The sequence below is a fragment of the Amblyraja radiata genome, chromosome 29 (genome assembly GCF_010909765.2).
Source record: "Amblyraja radiata isolate CabotCenter1 chromosome 29, sAmbRad1.1.pri, whole genome shotgun sequence".
Lineage (NCBI taxonomy): Eukaryota > Metazoa > Chordata > Chondrichthyes > Rajiformes > Rajidae > Amblyraja > Amblyraja radiata.
In genome coordinates this window covers 34228078-34253597 of record NC_045984.1, presented here as the reverse complement: position 1 = coordinate 34253597, position 25520 = coordinate 34228078, and the positions used below count along the sequence as shown (strand labels likewise).

Below are 25520 nucleotides of genomic sequence, written 5' to 3'. Positions count from 1 at the left end.
TTGTTCTGAGTACCAGATTACACAGGGCATCTGTGAACCAGGAACATGAACACACCTGTAGAAACATGGCTGTAGAACAATGTAGAGAGACAACCACACCTGCCGAGTTAGAGAAACTGGCTCCATGACAGAAAATCTACATAATAAATTCAAAGTCAACTTTATAATTTTATACTTTTCGGTTGGATGACAAACAAAAATGATTTCCTGCAGCCTTTCTTTTCATGTAAAAAAAATGACTGATGTTGTTTTCATTTAGCAGGAAAATGCAATTTAGATTTGTGTTTTCTGTAAGGTGGCTGATGTCGTGGTATACAAACCTTTCATTGATTAGGTGCTTAGACAATAGCAAACTAAATGCTCATGTTAATGCATTACTTGGTAAATTGTATTGGTGATTGTAGGCAGCAGCACAATTAACACAGGGATGATTGGGGGGGGGGGGGGGGAATCAGTCAATAATATTATCTAATCCCAGATGAGAGGGAAACTGAACTCCCTTGTGGCTCCTACAGTCTTCAAGACAAGCATTCACTGGGCAATTCAAATCAGAAGAGAAAAGGGCAGCAGGAGAGATTTGGAATATATATCTCCTGTTCATAAGTGATAGGAGCAGAATTAGGCCATTCAGCCCATCGTCTACTCTGCCATTCAGCATGGCTGATCTATCTTTTCCTCTCAACATTTCTGCCTTCTCCCCATAACTCACTTTATTTGAATGGTGTCCAATATTGAATCATATTAGTGGGTAGCAATACATGGGGCATGTTAATATCAATGTTACCATGTAAATACAATTTTACAGGGAGTGCAAGAACAGACAGCTATGAGGGTTTATCTCCACAGATCTCTGAAGATGGCCAGGTTTATCAAAATGCTTTCAGGATCCTTGGCTTTATAAAGAGCACACTAAAGAATGGAAGTTTTGATTAACTGGTCAGACCCGACATTCTACGGCCAATTTTGGCTGCTAATTGTGAGGACGGGTGTCACAGCTTTAAAGGAGTCATAGAGGACTGGTACTGAGAATGGGGAACCTCAGTTATTGGAGGGACAAATGAGCTGTAGGATGAGAAAGCTAAGAGATTTGTTCACAGTTATGAGGGATTTTCACAACCAAAATGGAGAAATTGTTTCCTTTGTTAGCAGGGTGGGAACGTGGATGATTTGAGCATGGGGTCATTGGCAATAGAACAAGTCGAGGCTTGAGGAAGACATCATTTGTGCAGTGTGTTGCCAGGACCGGACGTGAACTATCTGAGAAGATTTAAAAAAAAGCAGATTCAACAAGTCTTCAAAAGAAATTTGATGAAGAATATTGATTTAGGGAAAAGCAAGAAAATGGGTGTAAATAAATTATTCTGTTGAAAAGGTTGAGAGGGTTTGTTTGACCAGAAGTGCTGTATCAATCTAGGATTCTGATACATGGCTGTTAATCAAATCTGCATAAATGTGAAATTAAGCCCAGTGTAGCTTGTCCAGACATAGCATTGTGCTGAATCTGTTTCAGCAATGATATAAAGTAATAGTAAATCAACTTTAGAAACTTAGATGAGAGTCTAATGATTTTGTGAAGTGCACAGTCAGTATCTTGTGCAGTTGGGATTTGTTTTATTAGATTAGCAATAATAAAAATCTTGCTGTGAATAATTGCTAATTAAAATTCCTGGATAATTTTTCTCAGTTATTATGGCTCCTGAAGAGGCAGCAATAAAGAGAAATCCAGTAAGATTGCTCGGTAATATTCTCCCCCACATCCTTCTGAAGCTCATGTACTTTTTTTGCAAAGAAAATAATTTGATAAATTTGAGGACATGTCTTTGTTTAAGGAGCGCTGTTGTCTCCTTGCCCAGTTTTCCCTCAAGTAGTTAACGTTTGCTTTTAAATATTTGTCACACATTTTCACAAAGATTAATGAAGAAATAGGAAAGCAGAATGTGTCTCATTTTGCTGAAGGTGTCCTTTCTACGCCTGACTTTTTTGGTGGTTTGAAGGTTGCGATGTCTGGTTGGCCAGTGATGGACTGGACTGGCTGATGGAGATGTACGTGATGCACAGTCACTGGCTCCTTTCTCTGCAGAGCAGCTGAACTGTCCCCTCTGTTAAATGTTTGACTCCTCACTTGTTGTGAAGGTATGGGTGCATTAGCTTTCTCGTAATTCCACTGCGTGGAACATGTCGGGTCATCCCCAATATAGTCTTGTGGCAACACAGGTGTTGACGTGTCTCTTCTTCTCTTGGGGCTGTTATGTGGAGAGATTGAGTATTCCACAAAGGCATGGTTGCCTCCATTGCCACCGAGTGATGACCTGTAATGAGAGCCTGCATTCTCTAGCTGTCCTCTCATGCTGTGGGAAAGGTAATGGTTGTCCATGATGTCTGTACTCTCACTCACCAGCTCCTTATCCCGGTGGAAGGAATGTCGGGAGGTTGGGATGACCCGCACGTTGCCAAGGTGATGAGTGGAGTCGACCAGTATCATTGGTGACCCGGCACAGGACGTCTCTCTCAGACTGGCGTTAATCAGGTTCTGATCCCACTCACAGCTCCGCATTCCTGCGCTGCGTTTCTGCTGCAGTGGCGTTTGTTCTGGCGTTGGCAGGACTGTGGAATCCAGGTGATGTTGGTTGGTTTTCATCAGGGTCTTTGACCAGCCGTTCTGCATGAGTGGGGCGAGCAGGGTTTCCGGCTGCTCTCTGGACCGGCGCTCCACCATGCCACCCAGCTTGGTTACACTGACCACCGACTCACTGTGAGAAAGGATAGTTTCCTTGTCCTTCCTCCTGGCCATGTCCTTTTTGTCCCGGTGACCAATGAACCAACAGACGCTGAACCCAGAGATGACTGCTCCGATCACAAAGGCAGCAATGGCTGAGATCACCAGGAGGTTGACGGAAACCAGGCCATTGGGCTCCTCGACAAAACTCTCATGGATCAGGCCTGTGGTGGGAACACACATAAGTTAACAAACATTGTTTATTGACCCCAGGGACACCACTAATCATTGCCAAGGTTCATCATTCCTTTATATGACAAGGTCTAGTTTGCTATTTCATAATCTCGTTCCACTTGCATTACATGTTCAGTTAGCTGATGTCATGTTTTATTTATCTCATGCTCACAAAGTTTCTCAACTATAAATGCATTTTCCTGTGTTGCCTCCATTTCATGTTTCACAAGCTTATCCCCATCTCATCATTTGCCCATTATGCCTTCTCAGTCAGTCAGTTTAGTTTATTGTCACCTGTACCGAGGTACAGTGAAAAGCTTTTGTTACGTGTTATCCAGTCAGTGGAAAGACTGTACATGATTACAATCGAGCCGCCCACAGTGTACAGTGGACATCTCTGCCCCCCCCTCCCCCCCAACTGTGCTGGCTGGCACGGAGAGGGTGGAGTCACTGTCCCCTCGATCACTTGCTTCTTTTATCTGTTGGTCTTAAAAATTCAATCTTGTTGATTCAGAACTTCCTGATTTTTCATTGATTTTGAGATAGAAAATTCCAAAGATGTTCTCAAGAACTTTGTCAGGTTCTTGTGCAACTAGAAATGTGCTGTTGGATTTGTTGGATCCCCATTGATCAGTGCATTGACACCATCTTTCAGGAGGTGATTTGGTTCGATCCTTTGCCTGCCTATCATAGAGTCATTGTTATCACGATACAGCAATGAAACAGATCCTTCAGCCCATCAAGTCTATACTGACCCGTCAACCACACCATCTACTAATCCTACATGAAACCCATTTTATTTTCCTCACATTATTCCAGCAGGTGCAGCAGGTGAAGCAGGTGAAGCTGGTGCTCCCCACAGTGATTCAGGAGCACAACAGTCGGGATTTACAGCTGTGGGCAGTAATCTGCTGCAGCATCTGTGCTGTCGTTCTGATGCCTGTGGTTGGGGCAAGGTGTGTGATGTCGGGTTGGCACAAGGCGTGTGGTGTCCGTGGTTGGCACAAGGCGTGTGATGTCGGGTTAGCACAAGGCGTGTGATGTCGGGTTGGGGACCAGGTCTCTGATGTCGGGTTGGCACAAGGTGTGTGATGTCGGGTTGGCACAAGGCGTGTGATGTCGGGTTGGGGGCACAAGGTGTGTGATGTCGGGTTGGCACAAGGCGTGTGATGTCCAGGGTTGTGACAAGGTCTCTGATGTCCAAGGTTGGGGGCACAAGGTGTGTGATGTCGGGTTGGGGCAAGGCGTGTGATGTCGGGTTGGGGGCACAAGGCGTGTGATGTCGGGCACTAACTGGTCTGTGGTCATAGAAACCAGCATGGAGCAAAATGCAAAATGGGCTGCTGGTTGGCCACTGGCAATATTACACCATCCAATCCAATGGCTTGCCTACTGAACAACCAATGACCACCCAGAGTGAGTCCACTGACCACCCAATGGGAACTGTGGGAGCAGAACTGGTCTGGAATCCTCTGGTCCAATGGCAAGGCGGATCTTCTGCAGTTTCTACTGGTGTAGTCACTGCCGAGCTTTAGTTTCAAGAACTCACGTGGACTACTGTAGTTACCGCTTAGCTGGACGTGGTGGGACATCACAATCATGTACAGTTTTCTAATACTTTAGGAGGAGCTATTGTGCATAAATGTATAGCCAATGCATATCACAGCCAAACATGTTTCAGCCCATAATCAGTATCCACACTTGTGTTTGCATTGGGAGTGTTAGCCATGGGTGTGGGAATACCAGCGTATTGCTTTACTCTCAAGCCCAAGGCACTGTTAGTTACTGTATGATGCCTGGCTGATACCGTGAGAATCAAACACTGTTCCATCAGGTTCTGTATGTCTCTGAAGACTCCAACACACTTCTACAGATGTCCTACACAAAGTATTCTGACAGGTGGTATCATGGATGGGTATGGCCATTCCAATGCAAGGGAATGCAAGAGGCTGCAGAGGGAGGTAGACCAAGCCTGGTCCATCATGGACACATACCTCCCATTCATTCACATGAGGCACTGCCTCCAGAATGTGGCATCTACCATCAAGGATCCTCGGCATCTGGACCCTGCGCACAGTTCATCTCTACCATTGGGCAGTTGGCTCAGACACGTGAAGTCTCACACCACCAGGTTGAAGAACAGCTTCTTTCCTACAATGTTCAGGGAGGATAGGGTATTTTATTGAGATGGATGTCAGGCTGAGGGCTTGCTGCGTGATTCCATCAGGTTCTTGAGCCAACCTATCTAGTGATAGCTTGATGAAGGCCACTGTGGTCCACCTCTCACACGTTCACCTGCTTAATTTTCAATTGTGTTTTGTACTAAAAGCTTGTATTTTGCACAGACTTCTTTATTTAAAAAAGTTTATGTGTAATTTATGTTTAATGCCTTCAGTGTGCGTGTGTGTGCGTGTGTGTGTGTGTGTGTTCGTGTGTGTGTGTTCGTGTGTGTGTGTGTGTGTGTGTGTGTGTGTGTGTGTGTGTGTGTGTGTGTGTGTGTGTGTGTGTGTGTGTGTGTGTGTGCGCGTGCGTGTGCGTGTGCATGTGTGTGTGCAATGCTGCAAGCAAGGTTTTTCTTGGTACCTGAGCCTCACTGGACTTGACTTGGTCCCATTGATGCCTTTACTCATGGGATGACAGTTTATCAATGAATTCCCAAGTTTCAGTTTGATGTTTCTAACACACAGGGAGATCTTGGAAGCAGTTGAGTTAAAAGCAGCGCTGGGTAGATAGAATGCCTAAAGTCTGATAGGCATTGGATTGTCACCTGAACATTGGGGCTGTAGTGTTCATCAGGACCCCTGTTGTACTTAGCAGTCGGACAGACCAACTCTGGTGGCACACATTGAGAATACTTTCAACACTAAACAGGTTGCACCTGTTCTTAACAAAGTCTGTCAGTTCCCTCTTGTATAATTATAACTCCAAACCCTCTATTTGATAAAATTAAATCACGTTTTATGTTTTAGTCCTTGAGATGAATTTAACTAGCCAGATGCATATTTCTCTGTCCCTTCTATGGATTAGGTAAGAAACATTTTTTTCTATAATAGAAATTCTAAGCATTCTATTGATTTGACTTTAGAGCAAGCATCTAAGCCTAACTTTTATTAACAGAAGTTTAATTAGCTTTTTTTCCCCTTGGGCATAATTCATTTCCTTTAATCACTCAAGTCACAGGTAGCAGTGCCTGGACTTGGCTGCAATGGGATTGGTTTGTTTCCTTATCATCCCTGGGGAACAGCAATGACTAAATCTTCCCACAGCTGTCTCTGACTGAGACTGGTTAGCTCATCTCAAATATATATTGTCGAGTTCATTCAGGATACATTAACCATGTCAAGCTCACCTGCACGACTTCAATAGTGAACTTTCTTTACAACCACCCCTCACCCTTCATCATTCACCTTACACCCAACTCCACAACGCATCCCATTCTCACATCGAGCTCACATTGTTCAATAGAAGCCAAAACAACCTGCATTTCTTTAGACACAACTGTCTAGATTAAATCTGATTGGAAATCTTGAATCTTGGTTTTCAGCTTCTAACCATAATTACCATCCACTTCGAGTGTGACCACTCTATCTGACACATTCCCTTTTGTCTACATTTTCCATTAAGGAGAGAGATTTTCAGACAACAGGCATTTCATTGCTCTCTCTTCGAAGATTACACAGTTAAAGCGAACATTTTCTCTGAATTTCAAAATGCACGGGCGTGACTAATGGGCCTTGTTCAATCTATAGGGATGGCATGTTTACCAACTGTTTTCATGCACATCTACAATCTATGAAGCTTCTACTTTACTTCAGTAAACAGATAACATTAAAAACCAATGCAGATTCATTTTTGTTTCCAAACACAGGTCTTGGAACATAAATTACATTGCTGGAATTATGCAGCAGATCAGAAAACGTGAGGAGAGAGATATAGCAAACCATCTGGATTTTACAGAGAAATGTTAACACTTCCCTACAGAACTGCCGACATTTCATTGTGGGCAAGACATCAACGTTAGGGTTTGTGTGTGAGTGCCAGTCCCAATGCTGAGGCTGGATACTTGGCAATCAATGGTCAATCAATCAGTGGTGTCTTGGGCATCTGTTGCTGACCTTTCTCCCTCTGGATTCCTCATGGAGTTCCACTTGTTCATAACATTAACAAGTTCTAGGAGCAGAATTAAGCCATTCGGCCCATCAATTTCCACCATTCAATCAAGGCAGATCTATCCTTCTCAAATGTTGAGCAAAACCCTATAAATCAACGCAGATACACAGTAATGCAGCTGGCAGAACTACTACCTCCCTGCTCCAGTTACTTGGGTTCAATGCTCCCGTGCTGTCTGTGTGGAGTTTGCATGTTCTCCCTGTGACCACATGCGTTTTCACAAATGCTCCAGTTTCTCCTATATCCCATTGACTTGTTGGCTAATTGATTACTATCATTGTATCCAGTGGTTTTGCTCAACTCTGGAGACAATGTTCTAGTTCTGCCAGCTGCAATACTTCGTTGTGTATCTGCGTTGCTTCATATTGTTTTGCTCAACATTGTACCCACGTCAAACACGTGGCTATGTTCGCAGGTTGGATATGGGCATCAACATGAAACATTTACTCTGTTTCGCTCTCCACAGGTGCTGTTTGTGTAGTTGAACATTTCCAGCACCTACTGCTTGCATCTGTTAATTTACAATGTGTTGCTAGACCTGCTTTGAAATGAGGAGCAAACAGTGAAAATTGAACTTTAAAAACAATGATATTTAAATAAATTGAATCTAAAGTTCAAAATCAAGTCCCAATATTTTATGCTGGTAAATGTGATGAATCATAAACAATGTATGCCAAAACCCAATTATTTTTAGTTATTATTTTATATATATAGAAACTTCAAGATTAATTGCTTTTTGAATTGAATGGTGTAAAAAGCCATAAAAACGAGATAAATATTCATTAAAATTCTCCTTACACTTGGTCCCTGGGGTTAGCACAACTTTGTATTACACAAATTTGTCATGTCTCACTTACGATGAATGAAGGTATCTCATTTTAGTTTATAAAAAATTAGTCTGCTTCCATGGAAACAGTCAATTCCAATTATCAGTACATCTGTTTGCTTTAACACTGGATTCACTTATCAGAAATTCATGACAAAAATACATTCTGTGTATTTTTTGGGCACAATTTGAGTGTGCAAAATAGTGAACAATTTTTTGATTTAATGTGTAAAATTGAACACCGTCACAGTTGTGGAATTTAGGAACCTATCTCTGAAAGTCAGGGTCCATTCCGACAATACATACCCAGAGTGGGGCCCTACCCACCCTAGTCCTGGGCGTAGAAACCCCCTCTCCCCAAAAAATCCTGGAGTCTATTGTTATTAATTTATGGGATGTGGGAATAGCCTGCATGCAAGATTCAACCCAATTGTATGAGGCCATTTCTAGGGCGGTGGCAAATTCAGAGAGCGTTCTCATTGTCCACTCACTTGCCCATGGTCAGAGAATAATGGACTGAATTTGGCCAAGTGACTATTCTATCTATGTTATTCCCAGTCCAAGACCATGGTTCTCTGGATCTCCAGTGGAGAGTCAGGGCGTGAAACCTCCCACTCGTTAGTGAGGTTGTTGGAACAATGATTGGCATCTCTTCATCTGAGCCCAATGAACATGGTCTAGTTCTGGAGTTGCTTGTTATGTCTGGTTTGCTGGCTACTCCCCCAGCTCATGTTGGGAGATTACACTTCACCGTTCAGCTCCTTGTAACATTGAGTCATTGGGGATAATGAGATTCACATTACTCTGTGAAAACTCACCCTCACAGTCACCCAAGTGCGTCGTGTTTCCGTGCTCAACGTCTTGTTCAAACGGAATGCTGCAGGATGAACAAACAAACAGTTCATGCACAATCTTTATTGCAATAATCATCCAACTCTGTCTCTCTCAACCTTTTCAAATTGGATCCAAATTAGTTTGAAAATACAGAGGCATACAATACGTAATATTGCAATAATCTGTTTGATTGCAGTGAGCTTTAAAATGATGTATTCTGTGTTCTCGCCTGAACTTAGTTTCCCGAATCTTCCGGAATCTTAAGACTTCTTCAGCTTGAGCCCAGGCAGTGTGAAGTAGACAACTATGCATGATTACCCTACACAGATTACTGTATTCCCATTAATTGTCAGTGTAAAGGCTTGTGCATGAAGGATTTAACTTGGGTGAGGCAGCTGAAGAAAGGCAAGAACATGGCAAAAGGAATTCTCTTCCCAATTATTGGACATTGCCTGAAAATCCACTATGATGGTCACATCAGTAAGAATGCTTATATTTTAGTTTGAAATTCTTCCTTTTGCTGCTTAGTTCAAGTTGTGCGTGTTGGCTTGGAAACAAGAGATAGTGGGAATTTAGGGCGTGTGGGACACAGGTATCAACCAGTTCCACAAACTATGCTCTGTGTTGATGGAATATGTTGATCCTGGAATGTAGGAAGTAGGATTGTGTTTTCCTAAGTCTGTAGAATTTAGGAAAGTAAGAGGTGACCTTATTGACAGAGAGAAGATAATGGTAGGAATTTGCTTCTGGTGGAAGAATCTATTAATGAAGGGTAAAATATCAGGATTAGTGTATCAACTGATGAAGGATCAGATAAGGAGGAAGATTTCCCATGGAACATTTCCCATGTTACCCCCGAGAGCAGTGTTGTTAACTCATTAGACTTATTCTAGGTTGACATGGATCAGAGTTTGGGCTCTAGGGGAATCTATACTCAGTGTGAGCAGGTAACAGCAGGCCTTGTTGAAAGGCTGAGCAGGTTTGAGGAGCAGTAAGGCCAACACCATTTATTGATGTTATTATGTAAACTGCATGGGCAGCAAGAGTCAGACTCACTGGGTAATCAGTAGATGAACCTCGGCCCACTTTAACAAGCTGGAATTGGTCACCAACTAGCAGCCCTGGGCTACGAGTCTTGGTTGACAGTTAGGCGTCAACTACACTGGGGCTGGAGTCACATTGATTGGATGAGGGTGACAATCTCTTTCCTCGCAGGTTGGGCATCAGGTTCTGCGAAACCCGAGGATGAATGTGAAGTGGAAGATATATTCTTCAGTAATTTGGACAAATCCTTGTTTCCAGTATACTTTGCTTCCATCTACGGCTCTCATAGTGAGGGGCATCATTTGCAAACTCTGTACACTCAACAGATCCCTCACCAGCAATGAATAATTTGACAGCGAGAGAACTGCAGTTTACTGGTAGTATAAATAAATACTTAAAAACCTGGAATGTATGTCGGTGTAAGGGAAGGGAGTGAGGCTGAGTCTGAAGGTCCAGTGCACACTCCCTGATTAAAACCATATTTAATACCATTTTCTGCTGTTTATTTTGAAGTTAAATAAAGGAAATGGAAAAATTATTTCTGATAATTAAGTTTTATTTTGAAGGATCTTGGCAGACAAATCAAAAACCCAAGTCTCTGGTCTAGAATTGAATGAGTAACAACTCTTGTCTAAGCTAAGACTTCAATGGAATATAGATATTTCTATTTTGGCAGATTTATCGGTTTTTAGCATCGCAAAGTGCTTTGTGGACAAAGCGAGTGTCCTGATCAGCAAATCCTTGTTCATTTGTTCTGAGGATGAGCACAACATTGGCAATGTTGCATTTATTGCCCATGCCTAAACTAGAGTGGGCATATTGATGGCTTTGCAATTACATATTGGCCAGATTGGATAAGATTGGTAGATTTTCTTCTCTAATGAGCAAGTTTTTGGGTATATGACAATTAGACTCACATTGAGCATTTTGGTATATGACAATCACATTGAGCATGACTGATACTCATATTTCCTCTAATTTAAAATGTTAAACAGCCAAAATGAACTAATTCCTCTGATCCAGGACTCCTGTGACTAAGTATTACTCTTAACTGCTAGTCCAGTAACTAACCACTACATTAGCGGACATCTTCTACCAGCTGGCCTCTCCAATGCTGAAACAAAAACCTTTGGTTATGTTCTGGGATTAAGGTGGGTCTACCTGGTTCCTGGCTCCAAATAGGCACACTGTCCATCTCCAATCCAGCCACAGTATGGGTCACGCGTGCCAACACAGCTCCTTTAGAGAGAGGATGTGAAACATTCTCACGTTAGACAACGTCAACAAAATCATCATCATTTGTTTCCTCAAACTCATTCTCCACACATAGATAATAGATACCCTATTGATACTCTGCTCTACCCCAGTTCCAGTCCTCACTGTGCAAGTCTCAGTGATGACGTTTGGCAAACTATTCAAATGTGGGGGCTTTGAAAGTGAAGTTAATCGTGAAGTTGCCTGGAGCATAAACATATGTTTACAGCAAGAGTTCCTGAAATGTAATCAGATGTGAAATGACTGCTCATCCAGTAACTTAAGTCTGAAGAAGGGTCTCGACCTGAAACATCACCCATCCTTTCGCTCCAGAGATGCTGCCTGTCCCGCTGAGTTACTCCAGCATTTTGTGTCTATCTCCAGTAATTTAGCCATTGCATGAGGAAGTATGCAGATCAATGCAGGTAAATGGGATGAGTACAATGGTTGGCAAGGACATGGTGGGCTGAAGAGCTTGTTTCTGCGTTTTATGCTTCCCATGTAAGGAACAGCTTCCCATGTACAGCACCCTTAGCGTCAGGCACCCACTGCATGTACGTGCCCGACACAGGTGTACATTTATACCGGACATCCACTGATTAACTTGCCCTTAGAGCCACTGATGAATTTCCAGGCAAACATTTCAATTTGGAAAGCATTTTATTGCAGTAACCTTTAATTCCTACCTTGAAGAACATTCAGAGGCGGCAAACAGACACAAAACGCTGGAATAACTCAGCGGCTCAGGCAGCATCTCTGGAGAGAAGGAATGGGTGACGTTTCAGGTCGAGTTTTGGGTCAGACTGAAGAAGAATCTCGACCTGAAATGTCACCCATTCCTTCTCTCCAGAGATGCTGCCTGTCCCGCTGAGTTACTCCAGCATTTTGTGTCTATCTTCGATTTAAACCAGCATCTGCAGTTCCTTCTCACACAGGTAGTTGGGGGCAGGTACAATAACAACATTTAAAAGGCATTTCGACAGTTACATGGTTCGGATAGGTTTAGAGGGATATGGGCCAAATGCGGGCATGTAAGACTAGTGTAGATGGGGCATGATGGTTGGCATGGGCAAGTTGGGCTGAAGGGCCTGTTTCCGTGCTGTATGACTATGACTCTATTCCAGGGCTTTGGCAGGGAACTAACTCTATTAAAGTTTCTCTTTTTCACATTTTAAATACATGCTCAACAGATTGATTGAAGCTGAATGGTGAAGTGCAGCATGGAAACAGGCCCTTTGGCCCACCGAGTCCATGTTGACCATCGATTACCCATTTACACAAATTCTGTGCTATCCCACTTGTATATCCACCCCCCTACACACAAGTGGCCAATTAATCTACAAACCAGCACATCTTTGAGAAATGGGAAGTAACCGGAAACGTGCAAACTCCACACTAACAGCACCTAAGGTCAGGATCGAACCCTTGTCTCTACCTGCTGTGATACTGTGTGTCCATCTTCCGTAACCTTTTTTTCTCCAAAGCTAACATTGCCTTTCTCTGCAAACTCATTTTCATTCAGCTGCTGTCTGAGATCTCTATGAGGCCGTCAGTTTTGACAAGGTCCATGCCAGTTTCCCCCTGTAGTCTGAGTTTCAATGTGGTGTAAGAAAAGCATTAAAGATATGTCAAGCTTCGATTATTTGAGTGAATTCTAATCCGGACGCTGTGTTCAGCACAAGAATTCCCTCTGGTTTACAGTGGTTTACAGCTGACACTCTGGAGCAGTACGTTGTGTTCAGCCCATTGAACATTGGCAGGGGTTTCTTAACTCTATAATTCACCCAAGTTCATTCAAAACACCAGGTTCTGAAGAAGTGCCTTCAAATGTAGTCTTGTAAGCATGCCTGACTAATCTTTCTCAAGTGTGGAATTCATCGGGCATGTTCACAGCCTGTTGTTCCATGTTCATCCCATGTTCACAGTCTGTTGTTCCATGTTATCCCATGTTCACAGCCTGTTGTTCCATGTTCACAGCCTGTTGTTCCATGTTCATCCCATGTTCACAGCCTGTTGTTCCATGTTATCCCATGTTCACAGTCTGTTGTTCCATGTTATCCCATGTTCACAGCCTGTTGTTCCATGTTCATCCCATGTTCACAGTCTGTTGTTCCATGTTATCCCATGTTCACAGCCTGTTGTTCCATGTTATCCCATGTTCACAGCCAGTTGTTCCATGTTATCCCATGTTCACAGTCTGTTGTTCCATGTTCATCCCATGTTCACAGCCTGTTGTTCCATGTTATCCCATGTTCACAGCCTGTTGTTGGGAGGTTTTGGTGCTGGTTTCATCTCGTGGTTTTGCAGTTAGTGAAAATCCACACAAAATGTGAAAATATTCGCTTAATTGCCCTTCAATTGTTCAGAAGAAGGCCAATAACCGTCATAATTCAAGACCATTCCCAACATCCATTGTGTAATTCCCAGTTGTGTTTAACTCACTGAACTTAGTTGAGGAGAGACAGGCTTCATTGTAGAGCTGTGCAGATGCAAGGACTCGCCTCGGGTGGGAAGTTTGAATGTAGGACAAGATCAAGCTGGCCACCATCAGAACTCATCACAACAGGCACTTGATAAAGGGTCTGGTAGTTTGGCTTGTGTTAGCAGTCTCATTGTGCGTAGATTCCAATCCTTCAGCATGTGCCAAAGAGCTTTACAATCAAGTCATCACTTTATGGAAACACCATTAGCATTGTCACATAGAGAATTTCGAGAGCTCTACTCAAAAAACATGAGATGAATGAATGCAGAGCAGGGTGAGAGATGGAAAGAGTTGAGTTCTGGGTGGAACCCTCTGGTCACTTTCAACTTGCACCATTGCATCTTTTTAATTTATTCATGTTCTTGGTTTAACATCTCACCTGCACGCTCTCATCACTGAGAACTCTCTCAGTGTCACCATGGGGTATCAGCCCTGTGGCACCCTGGGGTATCAGCCCAGTGCTACCATGGGGTATCAGCCCAGACCCTGCAATCAAACTTCAATGAGAATGGAACTCACCAACTCAAAGACAAGAACATCATGTGGGAGGAAGGGAGAACATGGAAGCAGAGACAGAGGAGTTTAGTTTAGAAATATAGTGCGGAAACAGGCCCTTCGGCCCACCGAGTCTATGCTGACCAGCGATCCCCGCACATTAACACTATCCTACACACACTAGGGACAATTATATATTTACACCAAGCTAATGAACCTACAAACCTGTACATTTTAGGAGTGTGGGAGGAAACTAAAGATCTCGGAGAAAACCCACGCAGGTCACGGGGAGAACGTACAAATTCCATACAGACAGCACCCGTGGTCGGGATTGAACCCGGGTCTCTGGCGCTGCGAGCGCTGTAAGGCAGCAACTCTACCGCTGCGCCACCGTGCAGAATTAACGGGTACATGTCATAAATTGAAGGTATTATAAGCAAAGTTTGAGTAGTGATCTGTAGTCGGACTCACTTCATACAGGCAGCATGTTGCTGACAATGGGCAAAGGCAACTCGGACAACACACGAGGAGAATGCCACCAATACGGTTCCACTCATCTTGTCAAGCTCCATACTCACTATCCTGCGCTGCTCTCGCCCTTTGGTGTTACACCTGTAATAAAGAGCAGATTCATGACTTCAGTGCTGTTGCTGGGGCACAAATAAACAGGAATTATTTAGTACAACACCGTGTCACACTTCACAGGACACCTCAAACTGGGTCGACACAAAATGCTGGAGTAACTCAGCGGGACAGGCAGCATCTCTGGAGAGAAGGAATGGTGCCTGTCCTCTAGAGATGCTGCCTGCCCCGCTGAGTTACTCCAGCATTTTGTGTCCACCTTTGATTTAAACCGGCGTCTGCAGTTCTTTCCTACTCCTCAAACTGGGTGACAATGAGTTATCCCTGGAGTACATTCAATGCTGCAAAGCAGGAGAGACCTCCACCAGTCTCGGCACAGGAAAGTCTTGAAAGAACAATCAGTGAGCTATTCATATATATTTTGGTTGATAATTAGTGCATAGGTTAGTACTTATATTTTACATCCTGTCAATGGAGATTAATATGACAAAATAATAAGTTACGACTTCTTACAACTTCCCCTTCCCGCTTCATTCACCCCTTCTGAAAATATTATTCTTTATGGAGTTTTGGTTTAGGAGTGATGAGATGAGACTGCAATTTAATGTAATTATTGGCTATCCTCTGAAATAGATTGCACCTAATGTCCTCATCTAGTTCTATATTGCCAAGAGTGGTTCACATTCATTTCAAAGAAGACTAATTTGTGTTCTGCCAATTTCCATCAACCATTGAAAATACTTGGACCATTGGCCCTTTCTAATTGTCTTGTTGCAAGGAGACCTCAAACCTCTCCAGATATCTTTACAGCTCTTGGAAGGGAGCCCAACATGTTTAATGCTTTTTTTAATCATTTCCTCGGAATCATATATATACTTATTAAATACGCAGCATCTCATCGACCGTTTATGTAGACGCTAAAACTATTTGGTTTAATTTTTGAAATTATCTGAATGTAATTTCACAAATGTTATTCATTGCTTTAAGTTGCTGCTTTGTTTGATACTGAGGTTCATTCTTTCTGTAATTGTGTCTGTTCTTGTGAATCTGGTGGGGATGGAAGTCATTAGCAGCGGCTCACAATTGGCTCAACCTTGCATTGGTTATCAACATGAGCTCAGCGTGATTACTGACAAATGGGCATCTTTACAATAGTTGGTACTTGCATTTAATCTGTCCCCCTGACATCTCTGATCTCACCCTGATGTTGCAAAATGTCAGAATGTCTTCAGAAGCACACGAGGCCAAAGTGAATCTTATTCCTAGACATTGAATATTAACATTAATATAATATCTGAAGAAGGGTTTTGGCCCGAAACGTTGCCTATTTCCTTCGCTCCATAGATGCTGCTGCACCCGCTGAGTTTCTCCAGCATTTTTGTGTACCTTGAATATTGACATAATGTCTGATGATTAAAATATCATCCTTAAACCCAAAGTTACTAGCATTGGGCACCTGCCAGCAAGGGTTCATGAAACCATTGAATGCAAAATCTTTGTCCTGCCTTTAGCCCCAACGCCAGGTTTTATGATCAGTGAACTCAACAGGGACTGGGATCCAAACTGGTGCCCCAACTGAAGGATGTTTAAGAAGGAACTGCAGATGCTGGGAAATCGAAGGTAAAAATTGCATCCGCTGCTCTAGATGTCAGCTGATCTACATCGGTGAGACCAAGTGTAGGCTTGGCGATCACTTCGTTGAACACCTCCACTCGGTTCGCAATAACCAACGATCTCCCGGTGGCTCAGCACTTCAACTCCCTCTCCCATTCCGAATCCGATCTTTCTGTCCTGGGCCTCCTCCACGGCCAGAGTGAGGACCACCGGAAATTGGAGGAGCAGCACCTCATATTTCGATTGGGCAGTTTGCCCCCCAGCGGTATGAACATTGACTTCTCTAATTTCAGATAGTCCCTACTTTCTCCTCCCCTTCTCAGCTCTCCCTCAGCCCACTGGCTCCACCTCTTCATTTCTTCTTCCCGCCCCCCCACCCCACCCTTACATCAGTCTGAAGAAGAGTTTCGGCTCGAAACGTTGCCTATTTCCTTCGCTCCATAGATGCTGCTGCACCAGCTGAGTTTCTCCAGCGTTTTTGTCTCCCATTGAAGGATATTATCTTGCTGGCAGGTAGGTTGGTACAGCTACCTATAGCATGTATGATATAGCTACCTATAGCTAGTATGTTGGTTCAGCTACATAAAGCTAGTATGTTGATATATCTTTTCTACGTAAGGGCATCATGGTGGCAGAGTGAATAGAATTGCTGCATCACAGTTCCAGTCACCCAGGTTTAATCCAGACCTCTGGCGATATCTGAGTGCAGTTCCTCCCTGCATTGTCCCTGCTTCTGTGTGGCTTTTCCAAATGTTCCAGTTTTCCTCCTAAATACATAAAGGTGGGGAGGCTGAGTGCCCCCAGTGTGTACAGTGCCCACTGTAAATCACCCCCAGTGTGTACGGTGCCCATTGTAAATCACCCCCAGTGTGTACAGTGCCCACTGTAAATCACCCCGTGCCCACTGTAAATCACTCCCAGTGTATAGTGCCCACAGTGCCCACTGTAAATCACCCCCAGTGTATACAGTGCCCACTGTAAATCACCCCCAGTGTATACAGTGCCCACTGTAAATCACCCCCAGTGTATAGTGCCCACAGTGCCCACTGTAAATCACCCCCAGTGTATACAGTGCCCACTGTAAATCACCCCCAGTGTATACAGTGCCCACTGTAAATCACCCCCAGTGTATAGTGCCCACTGTAAATCCCCCCAGTGTATACAGTGCCCACTGTAAATCACCCCCAGTGTGCACAGTGGTAGAATCTGGTGGGTTTATGACAATGTGGGAAGAATGTATGAAACTGGGATTAATGTAAGATTAGTATTAGCTAAGGGTATTTGATGACGGTGCACTGAAGGGCCTGTTTGTGCTCTGTATCTCCCTGTGATATTTAATAAAACATGATACATGGCCTATGTTTAGCTGTAACACTTGAAACTACTGCTATGATTGATAATCCCCTTTAACTAGATTATCCATGATGATTAGCTAACATTTGGATTGCTCCCACAGGCATTCTGATTCTTTGTTTTGTCCAACCAGTAAACAGTCAGCTAATTTTCTCTTCAACCTTTCATCTCTGTTTTAATGTGATGTGTCTTTTGTGTACAGGCAACATTACTGGTCCAGTATTTATTGATTTGCAGTGTCGGTTGTGAAAAGAAGCTGTTGACAAGGGCTTGGTTACATAGTGTGGGTCAACAAGGCTGAGCAAAGTTAGAGATGCTGCCTGACCCATTGACTTACTCCAGTGTTTTGTGTATGCCTTCAATGTAAACCAGCATCTGCAGTTCCTCCCTATAAACTTGGGGAGAAGTAAGTTTCAGTTCAGGAGGTGAGATCGGTGAAACTCTGCGGAAAGCAGGAAGACGGAAAGTACTGAGGAAGATATAAAGAGAAGGCAGATTTTGAGATCTTGGAATGACTTGGAGACGGCGACTGCAATGAATTTGTCCCAAAGTCGTGAATTCCTCACAGAGTGAAAGACCTTGCAACTTGGTACAATGATGTGTCTTGTACAGTGGCAGAAAAGTGAGGCAACACTAAGTACATCAATTAAACAAAGCTAAACACCAACTGGTGTTGGCCAATGCAGAGTTTTATACTATGGTGTGAGAGAGTCCATCTGTGTGTGGTGTGTGTGTGTGTGTGTGTGTGTGTGTGTGTGTGTGTGTGTGTGTGTGTGTGTGTGTGTGTGTGTGTGTGTGTGTGTGCGGTGTGTGTGTGTGCGGTGTGTGTGGAATGTGTGTGTGTGTGCAGTGTGTGTGGTGTGTGTGTGGTGTGTGTGTGTGTGTGTGTGGAGTGTGTGTGCGGCGTGTGTGTGTGTGTGTGTGTGTGTGTGTGTGTGTGGTGTGTGTGTGTGTGGAATGTGTGTGTGTGTGCAGTGTGTGTGGGTGTGGTGTGTGTGCAGTGTGTGTGTGTGTGGTGTGTGTGTGCGGTGTGTGGAATGTGCAGTGTGTGTGCAGTGTGTGTGCATTATGTGTGTGTGTGGTGTGTGTGTGATGTGTGTGTGTGATGTGTGTGTGTGTGGTGTGTGTGTATGTGGAGTGTGTGTGCGGTGTGTGTGCAGTGTGTGTGTGTGATGTGTGTGTGTGTGGTGTGTGTGTGTGTGTGGTCAGTGTGTGTGTGTGGTCAGTGTGTGTGTGGTCAGTGTGGTCGGTGTGTGTGTGTGTGTGGTGTGTGTGGTGTGTGTGTGTGGTGTGTGTGTGTGATGTGTGTGTGTGGTGTGTGTGCAGTGTGTGTGTGTGCAGTGTGTGTGTGTGTGGTGTGTGTGTGTGTGTGGTGTGTGTGTGTGGTGTGTGTGTGTGGAGTGTGGTGTGTGTGTGTGGTGTGTGTGTGTGGTGTGTGTGTGTGCAGTGTGTGTGTGTGCGGTGTGTGTGTGTGTGGAGTGTGTGTGCGGTGTGTGTGCAGTGTGTGTGTGTGCAGTGTGTGTGTGTGTGGTGTGTGTGTGTGTGTGGTGTGTGTGTGTGTGGTGTGTGTGGAGTGTGTGTGTGTGCGGTGTGTGTGTGTGGTGTGTGTGTGTGGTGTGTGTGTGTGTGCGGTGTGTGTGTGTGGTGTGTGTGTGCGCGGTGTGTGTGTGTGTGTGGTGTGTGTGTGTGCGGTGTGTGTGTGTGGTGTGTGTGTGCGCGGTGTGTGTGGAGTGTGTGTGCGGAGTGTGTGTGTGGTGTGTGTGTGTGTGTGCGGTGTGTGTGTGCGGTGTGTGTGTGGTGTGTGTGTGTGCGCTGTGTGTGTGTGGTGTGTGTGTGCGCGGTGTGTGGAGTGTGTGAGCGGTGTGTGTGTGTGGTGTGTGTGTGTGGTGTGTGTGTGCGGTGTGTGTGTGCGCGGTGTGTGTGGAGTGTGTGTGTGGTGTGTGTGCAGTGCGTGTGTGTGAGTGTGAGTGTGTGCATGTGAATGTGTGAGTGTTTAATACAAGATTCTGGGTCTTTGCACACTCTTTGTAAATATTCGGCAATGTTTTCAATTATTTTGGTATAAAAGAATTCTTACTTCTCTGGGCTGTAAGCATCAAAATGTTCGAGGAATAAGCTTCGATTGACAAAGTCTGTACTTGTAGTTGGTCTAATGAGGAATTTGAGAATAATGCCGGTTTCAGATCCCAGGAATACCACAGTGTGGTTCTTAAAGGGGCCAGCCTCGGTGTCCACCACGATCTTGTCCAGGCGATCCCTGCGTATTGAAATGAGATAATTGATTACATAACAGGATAGATACAAACTGAGCAGTTTCCAGCAACAGTTAATAAAACATGACATGTGGCCTATTTTTATCTGTAAAACCTCAAGGTATAGTTTGAAATATTAGCACATCACATGATGTCATATCATCAATCTCTCTCTGGGCTTCTGTCCACTCAGGTTGTTGAATGTTGTGACCACAGAGATATTGTTTATGCTGTTGCATTTAAGCTCTCCCTAGTATTACTGATTGGGGTGGAGAGAATCTATTGAATATTTTTAAAGCTAGACAGTATAGATCTAATGTTGACAAACAGGTCACTTGTACTAAGAACATTTTCGGGTAATTTAAATGAGTGTTTGCCAGTTATCGTCAAGTTGTCCTTCCAATATTTAATATGTAAAAGAATATGTGTGTGTTTATGATAGTGTTTATAATTTGTTTGATTGTTTGTTTGTTTGTCTTTTTGCACAAAGTCCGCGAGCATTGCCACTTTCATTTCACTGCACATCTCGTATGTGGATGTGACGAATAAACTTGACTTGACTTGAGAGAAAAGTACACTTAAGTAACGATCCACAGATTACTTCAGGGCACGTGGAGCTTTCTGGTATGTCAGCTTGTGAGAACATTAGCAGCTTATGTTGAGCCGGGTGGCAGTAAAGTTTCAGATTGTGACAGTTTAGCAGTCCAAACACTCAGCCTTGCAGCGACTCCTACAATCATGTTCTGCAGCATTTGCATTAGTTTAGTTTATTGTGCAGTGCGGCACCTCCATGCCTCATTCAGTTTAATTATTGGGAAATGTTCATGAAGGCCTCTGGGAAAAGACGGGGGAAAATAGTTGTGAACGCAAGATAAATGAAGCAGCCCTGATTAAAGCTGTAGACAGGATAAGGACAGAGACGGAACAGTTGCAAATAAATCAGAAGGATTAAAATTTGCAAAATGAAGACAGGAACTAAAGTGAAAACCAAAACAGGGAACATTTGAATAATCCCTGATTTTCATACAGCAAAGATGGTAACAAATAAAGGATCGTCTCTCAGCAGTTTCAGGAGAAGAGGAATAAGAAAAAACATTTATTGTTTCCTCATTTACTCCAACACTCAAGTGGCAGAAAACAGGTTATAGTCACAGTCACACAGCGTGGAAACAGACCCTTCTGCCCAACTTGCCCATGCCGACCAACAATGCCCCCCCCCCCCTCCATCTGCAAGAGTCCCACCTGCCCATATCCCTCTAAACCTATCCTATCCATGAACCTGTCCAAATGTCTCTGCCTCAACTACCTCCTCCAGAGTTGGTCCATACACCCACCAAGCCACAGGGCTATGGTAGTATAATGGTTATTTCCTGATTAGTACGGGTGTCAGAGAGTATGGGGAGAAGGCAGGAGAATGGGGTTAGGAGGGGGAGATTGAATGGCAGAGTACATGATGGGCCGATAGGCCTGATCCTACTATTCCTTATGACCTTATGACTTTATGACCCTTGTGTAAAAAAGTTACCCCTCAGGTTCCTATTAAATCTTTCCCTCCTTACCTTAAACACATGTACTCTTGGCCTCGATTCCTCTCACAAACCAACCTTCCTTCCATTGACTCCATCTATACCACGCTGCCTCAGCAAGGTCAGCAACATAATCAAGGGCCAGTCTCACCCCGGCCACTCTCTCTTCTCTCCTATCCCATCGGGCAAGGGGTACATAAGTGTGAAAAAGCATAACTCTAGATTCAGAGACAGTTTCTTCGCAGCTGTTATCAGGCAACTGAACCATCCTCAAACCACCTAGAGTGCAGTCCTGATCTCCCATCTACCTCATTGGAGACCTTAAACTATCATTAATCAGACTTTATTGGATTTTATCTTACACTAATATATTGTACCGTTTATCCTTTACCTGTATACTCCGGACAGCTTGATTGTAATCATGTATAGTCTTTGACCAAATAGCATCTAAAAGCTTTTCACTGCACTTTAGTACACATAAATAATAAATTAAACTAAAACTTAGACAAGTGGACGGTCAGAAAACCTCCCGGGTACACTCACTTCAGCATTAGACGGAGCTGTGCCCAATTCTACAGAGTGCAATAGCAGTCACCAGCACATTTATTCCAGCAGCACAAAAGATGCTTCTTAATGTTTCCCATCGGACCAAAACATGACGTGCTAATGGCCAGCCTGGCTTCATGCATCATTTCTCCTGCCTCCAACTATCCCCAGATATTGCTGCAGCTCATATGTAGACGTTTATCTTTTGAACCAGGACAATGGAGCAGAACATGTGTTCCTTGGTTGAGTATCTGCTCCATTGTCCTGGAGCAGATACTCAACCAAGGAACACATGTTCCTGAGTGATGTTGGACTCTGGGCTTGAATGGTCCCAGCAATCACTCTGGTCAATTTGGTCTTGAGCTGCAGTGGGCTCTCATAGTTCTGTTACTCTGCTGCCGAGCTCACTGAAAGGAATGGAAACATACCTGCAGCATCACAGTAAAGTATGTCAAGACTTGTGTGTCAAGGATGCATCATTTGTTATATGCACCGGTTAAGAACCGGAATGATGGCAATATTACTTGCTGCAGCGTTACAGGCACGTTGGAAACAACAACAATAAATATATAATAAACAATTAGTCATTCTAAGTAAACTAGACCATGATAGTGCAAAAGCCTAGCTGTGTAGAGCAACCACAAGAGTGCAAAGACCATTGTGGTTCAGTGAGGTGGGTTGAGGTGGTGAACGTACGGTTGTGGTTCGCTGGGGTTGAGGTGGTGAACACAGGAGGTAAAATTCTGTTGATGTTTCAACATTACTGAAAACGAATGAAGCAAAAATCACTGTTTGTAATGATCAGTCGTCCAATCGATGCCCACCAATTTAGATCCTGGTTAGAGATGGATTTTGTTTTCTAGCCGTTGTTTCGATGGGTGTGAGGAGAGTGGATGTAACTGGAGACCAGCATCCCCTGTCTTTGGTTTAACTGGACCTCGTTTCTTCACAAGTTCACTGGTTCTTTGAATCCCGCCATTTCTTACAACCACGCTGATGGTGCCAAACGGTTTTAAACTCAAAGACGGCTGCCAAAGTTCACAATGTTTTCATTCACTTTTGCCACTTTCTCAGGCGAAGAATAAAGTAAATGACCCTGGAGTTACTGATACAAGATGAATCCCTGGCAACCAACGCGCTTGGTTGGCTACTTACATTAGGAATTAGAGTTAGAATTAGAATTAGATTCCTTTATTGTCATTCAGACCTTTCGGTCTGAACGAAATTATGTTGCCTGCAGTCATACACAGAACCAATAAAAACAAAACATACAATAAACACAAATTAAACATCCACCACAGTGAGTTCACCAAGCACATCCTCACTGTGATGGAGGCAAAGTCTTAGTCTCCGTCTCTTCCCTCCTTGTTCTCCCTCTGCGCTGAGGCGATCGATCCAGGCCGGAGATGCCGCCCTCCAGTCCAGCGGACCTCCGTGGTGATGTCGCCGCCGCCGAAAGCCGGAACGCCGTCTCCGCTCCGAGACGGCCCGCCACAGCATCAGCTCCGGGCCGCCGCCCCAGCTCCGGGTCCCACAGTCTCCGCTCCAGGCCGCCGCCCCAGCTCTGGGTCCCGCAGTCTCCGCCGGAGAACCAGGATGTGAATATTCTGTTCCATCTATGGTTCTAAACTTGTCAGGATTATGGAAGCATATCTCAGTCACAGACCTCCTCCAGTATGGATGGCAAGATCGTGTCCAGGGATAGGGTCGTATACTGTTTATCTTTGTTGCTTGTTACACTGAGACCTGATAACTGGATCATGTTAGTGTTCCACATCCCATTCCTTCTCTCCAGAGATGCTGCCCTGACACACTTAGTTTGTGTCTATCTTCAGTGTAAACCAACATCTGCAGTTCCTTCCTACACATTAATGTTCTGCACACCTGATATAGATGTGTGTTAGTGCAAACTTGCAGTATCCCACAGATGTATTGTATTTACTGTTACTATGACAGGATAAACCAAATATCGCACACAGTTGTAATGGAGATGGAGCAGACAGAAGCATCCTGTTCAGAATTCCCACTGCCCAGCTCATGACTATAACTGATTTGAAATCTCTGATATCTCCATATCGGAAATCATTCAAGCTGGGATAATCTCAAATGCTCTTGAAGCCGATGTCTCTGAAACTCACTTGATGGTAGTCTTTATGATCCATGGCCCATGGTTCAGCGAAGGAACTGTGTCATCCATCAACGGGTGAGTCTTTACAAAGTTCAACATCTCGTCAGGAAACCCATTAGAGGAGTTGTATTTTGTTCCTGGTTCCGCACAGCAGCCAGGTCTAAATGGGGGAGAAATAAACAATTACAGAAAGCACAGGACACTCAATTGGAAATAAAAATGGACATTTTAAGCAATTCAGTCCACTGGACAAATTAGGAGATTTTCTGGTGGTCAATCAATTCCCATTAATCTTATAAGTTAATGAGATCTTAGTGTGCAGAAAATAGCTCAGATGTTTACTCCATTAGCACCTTTTAAAAACATGATGCCTAAAATTACAAGTTAGAGAGTCACAGAGACGCACAGCACAGAAATAGGCCCTTCGGCCCAACTTGCTCATGCTAACCAAAGTGTCCCATATCTACACTTGTCCCACCTGGCCATGTATTGCCTTTATCCCTCCAAACATTCCTATCCAAGTATCTGTCCAAATGTCTTTTAAATGTTATTATAGTTCCTCAGTGCCCCAACGACCTCATCTGGCAGCTTGTTACATTCATCCATCACCCTCAATGTGAAACAATTCCCTCTCAGGTTCCAATTAAATCTTTCCCCTCACCTTAAACTTATGTCTTTTAGTTCTTGATTCCCTTAGATTCTGTTCATTCACCCTAGCAAGTCCCCTCATGATTTTATACACCTGCTTATGATCATGCCTGGACCTCCTAGCCTGCTCCAACCTCTCCCTATAGCTCAAGCCCTCGAGTCCTGGCTACAACCTCGTAAATCTTCTTTGCACTCTTTCCAGCTTCACAAGTCTAACTTAGATGGAAGGTGACTCCACTTGGGGTTCAACTCATTCAGGAACATATTTTATCAAGAAGCTGTTAATGAATTACAATAAATGCATTCCATGAGAACATACCGATCACCTCAACTTCTCATGCACAACTTTGCACAGATATGGTCAGATTTGGAAAGTGAGTGCAGGACACCAAGGATTGGCAATGCTCTGGAGGTGCAGACGATGGGAAGTACAGTATGTTCAGGGTCTACTTGTATCTGTCTGTGTGTGGGCTTGGTGAGTGATGGACAATGTTGAATTGAATTTGAATTGATTTTATTAGGGACAGTGCATATTAATAAACATTTACATGTAATATGCAAGATTGTAGCCAGTAGCTAATTTCCATCTTTAGTCCCACACAAGGTAAACACATCCCAAACAAGGTAAAAACAAAAGACAAAAACAAAAACAAAACAAACAATATGGTTTAGCCTGCAGTCATAACATAGAATAAATAACAAACACTCAACACAGTTTAAAGTCCCAAAGTCATTGTCTCTTCCCTCCTTGCTCTCCCTCTGCGCTGAGGCAATCCAAGCCTCCGATGTTATGACCCCGCCGGGCGATGGTAGGTA

The 25520-nt window shown here is 43.8% G+C and overlaps 1 protein-coding gene across 5 annotated transcripts in view; it reads right to left on the bottom strand.

Moving 5' to 3' along the window:
• Window positions 1-456: 456 nt before the first annotated feature.
• sema6b (semaphorin 6B) overlaps window positions 457-25520 on the bottom strand; it is a 328957-nt gene continuing 303893 nt past the window's right edge. For all 5 annotated transcript variants that reach the window (XM_033047265.1, XM_033047264.1, XM_033047266.1 and 2 more), the window contains 6 exons: window positions 24067-24216; window positions 19682-19861; window positions 14527-14667; window positions 10986-11063; window positions 8765-8823; window positions 457-2940 (listed from right to left, as the gene is read on the bottom strand). In XM_033047265.1, coding sequence (XP_032903156.1) covers window positions 1943-2940; window positions 8765-8823; window positions 10986-11063; window positions 14527-14667; window positions 19682-19861; window positions 24067-24216 — 1606 coding nt within the window. In that variant the 3' untranslated portion in view covers window positions 457-1942. The remainder of the gene's footprint in view (window positions 2941-8764; window positions 8824-10985; window positions 11064-14526; window positions 14668-19681; window positions 19862-24066; window positions 24217-25520) is intronic.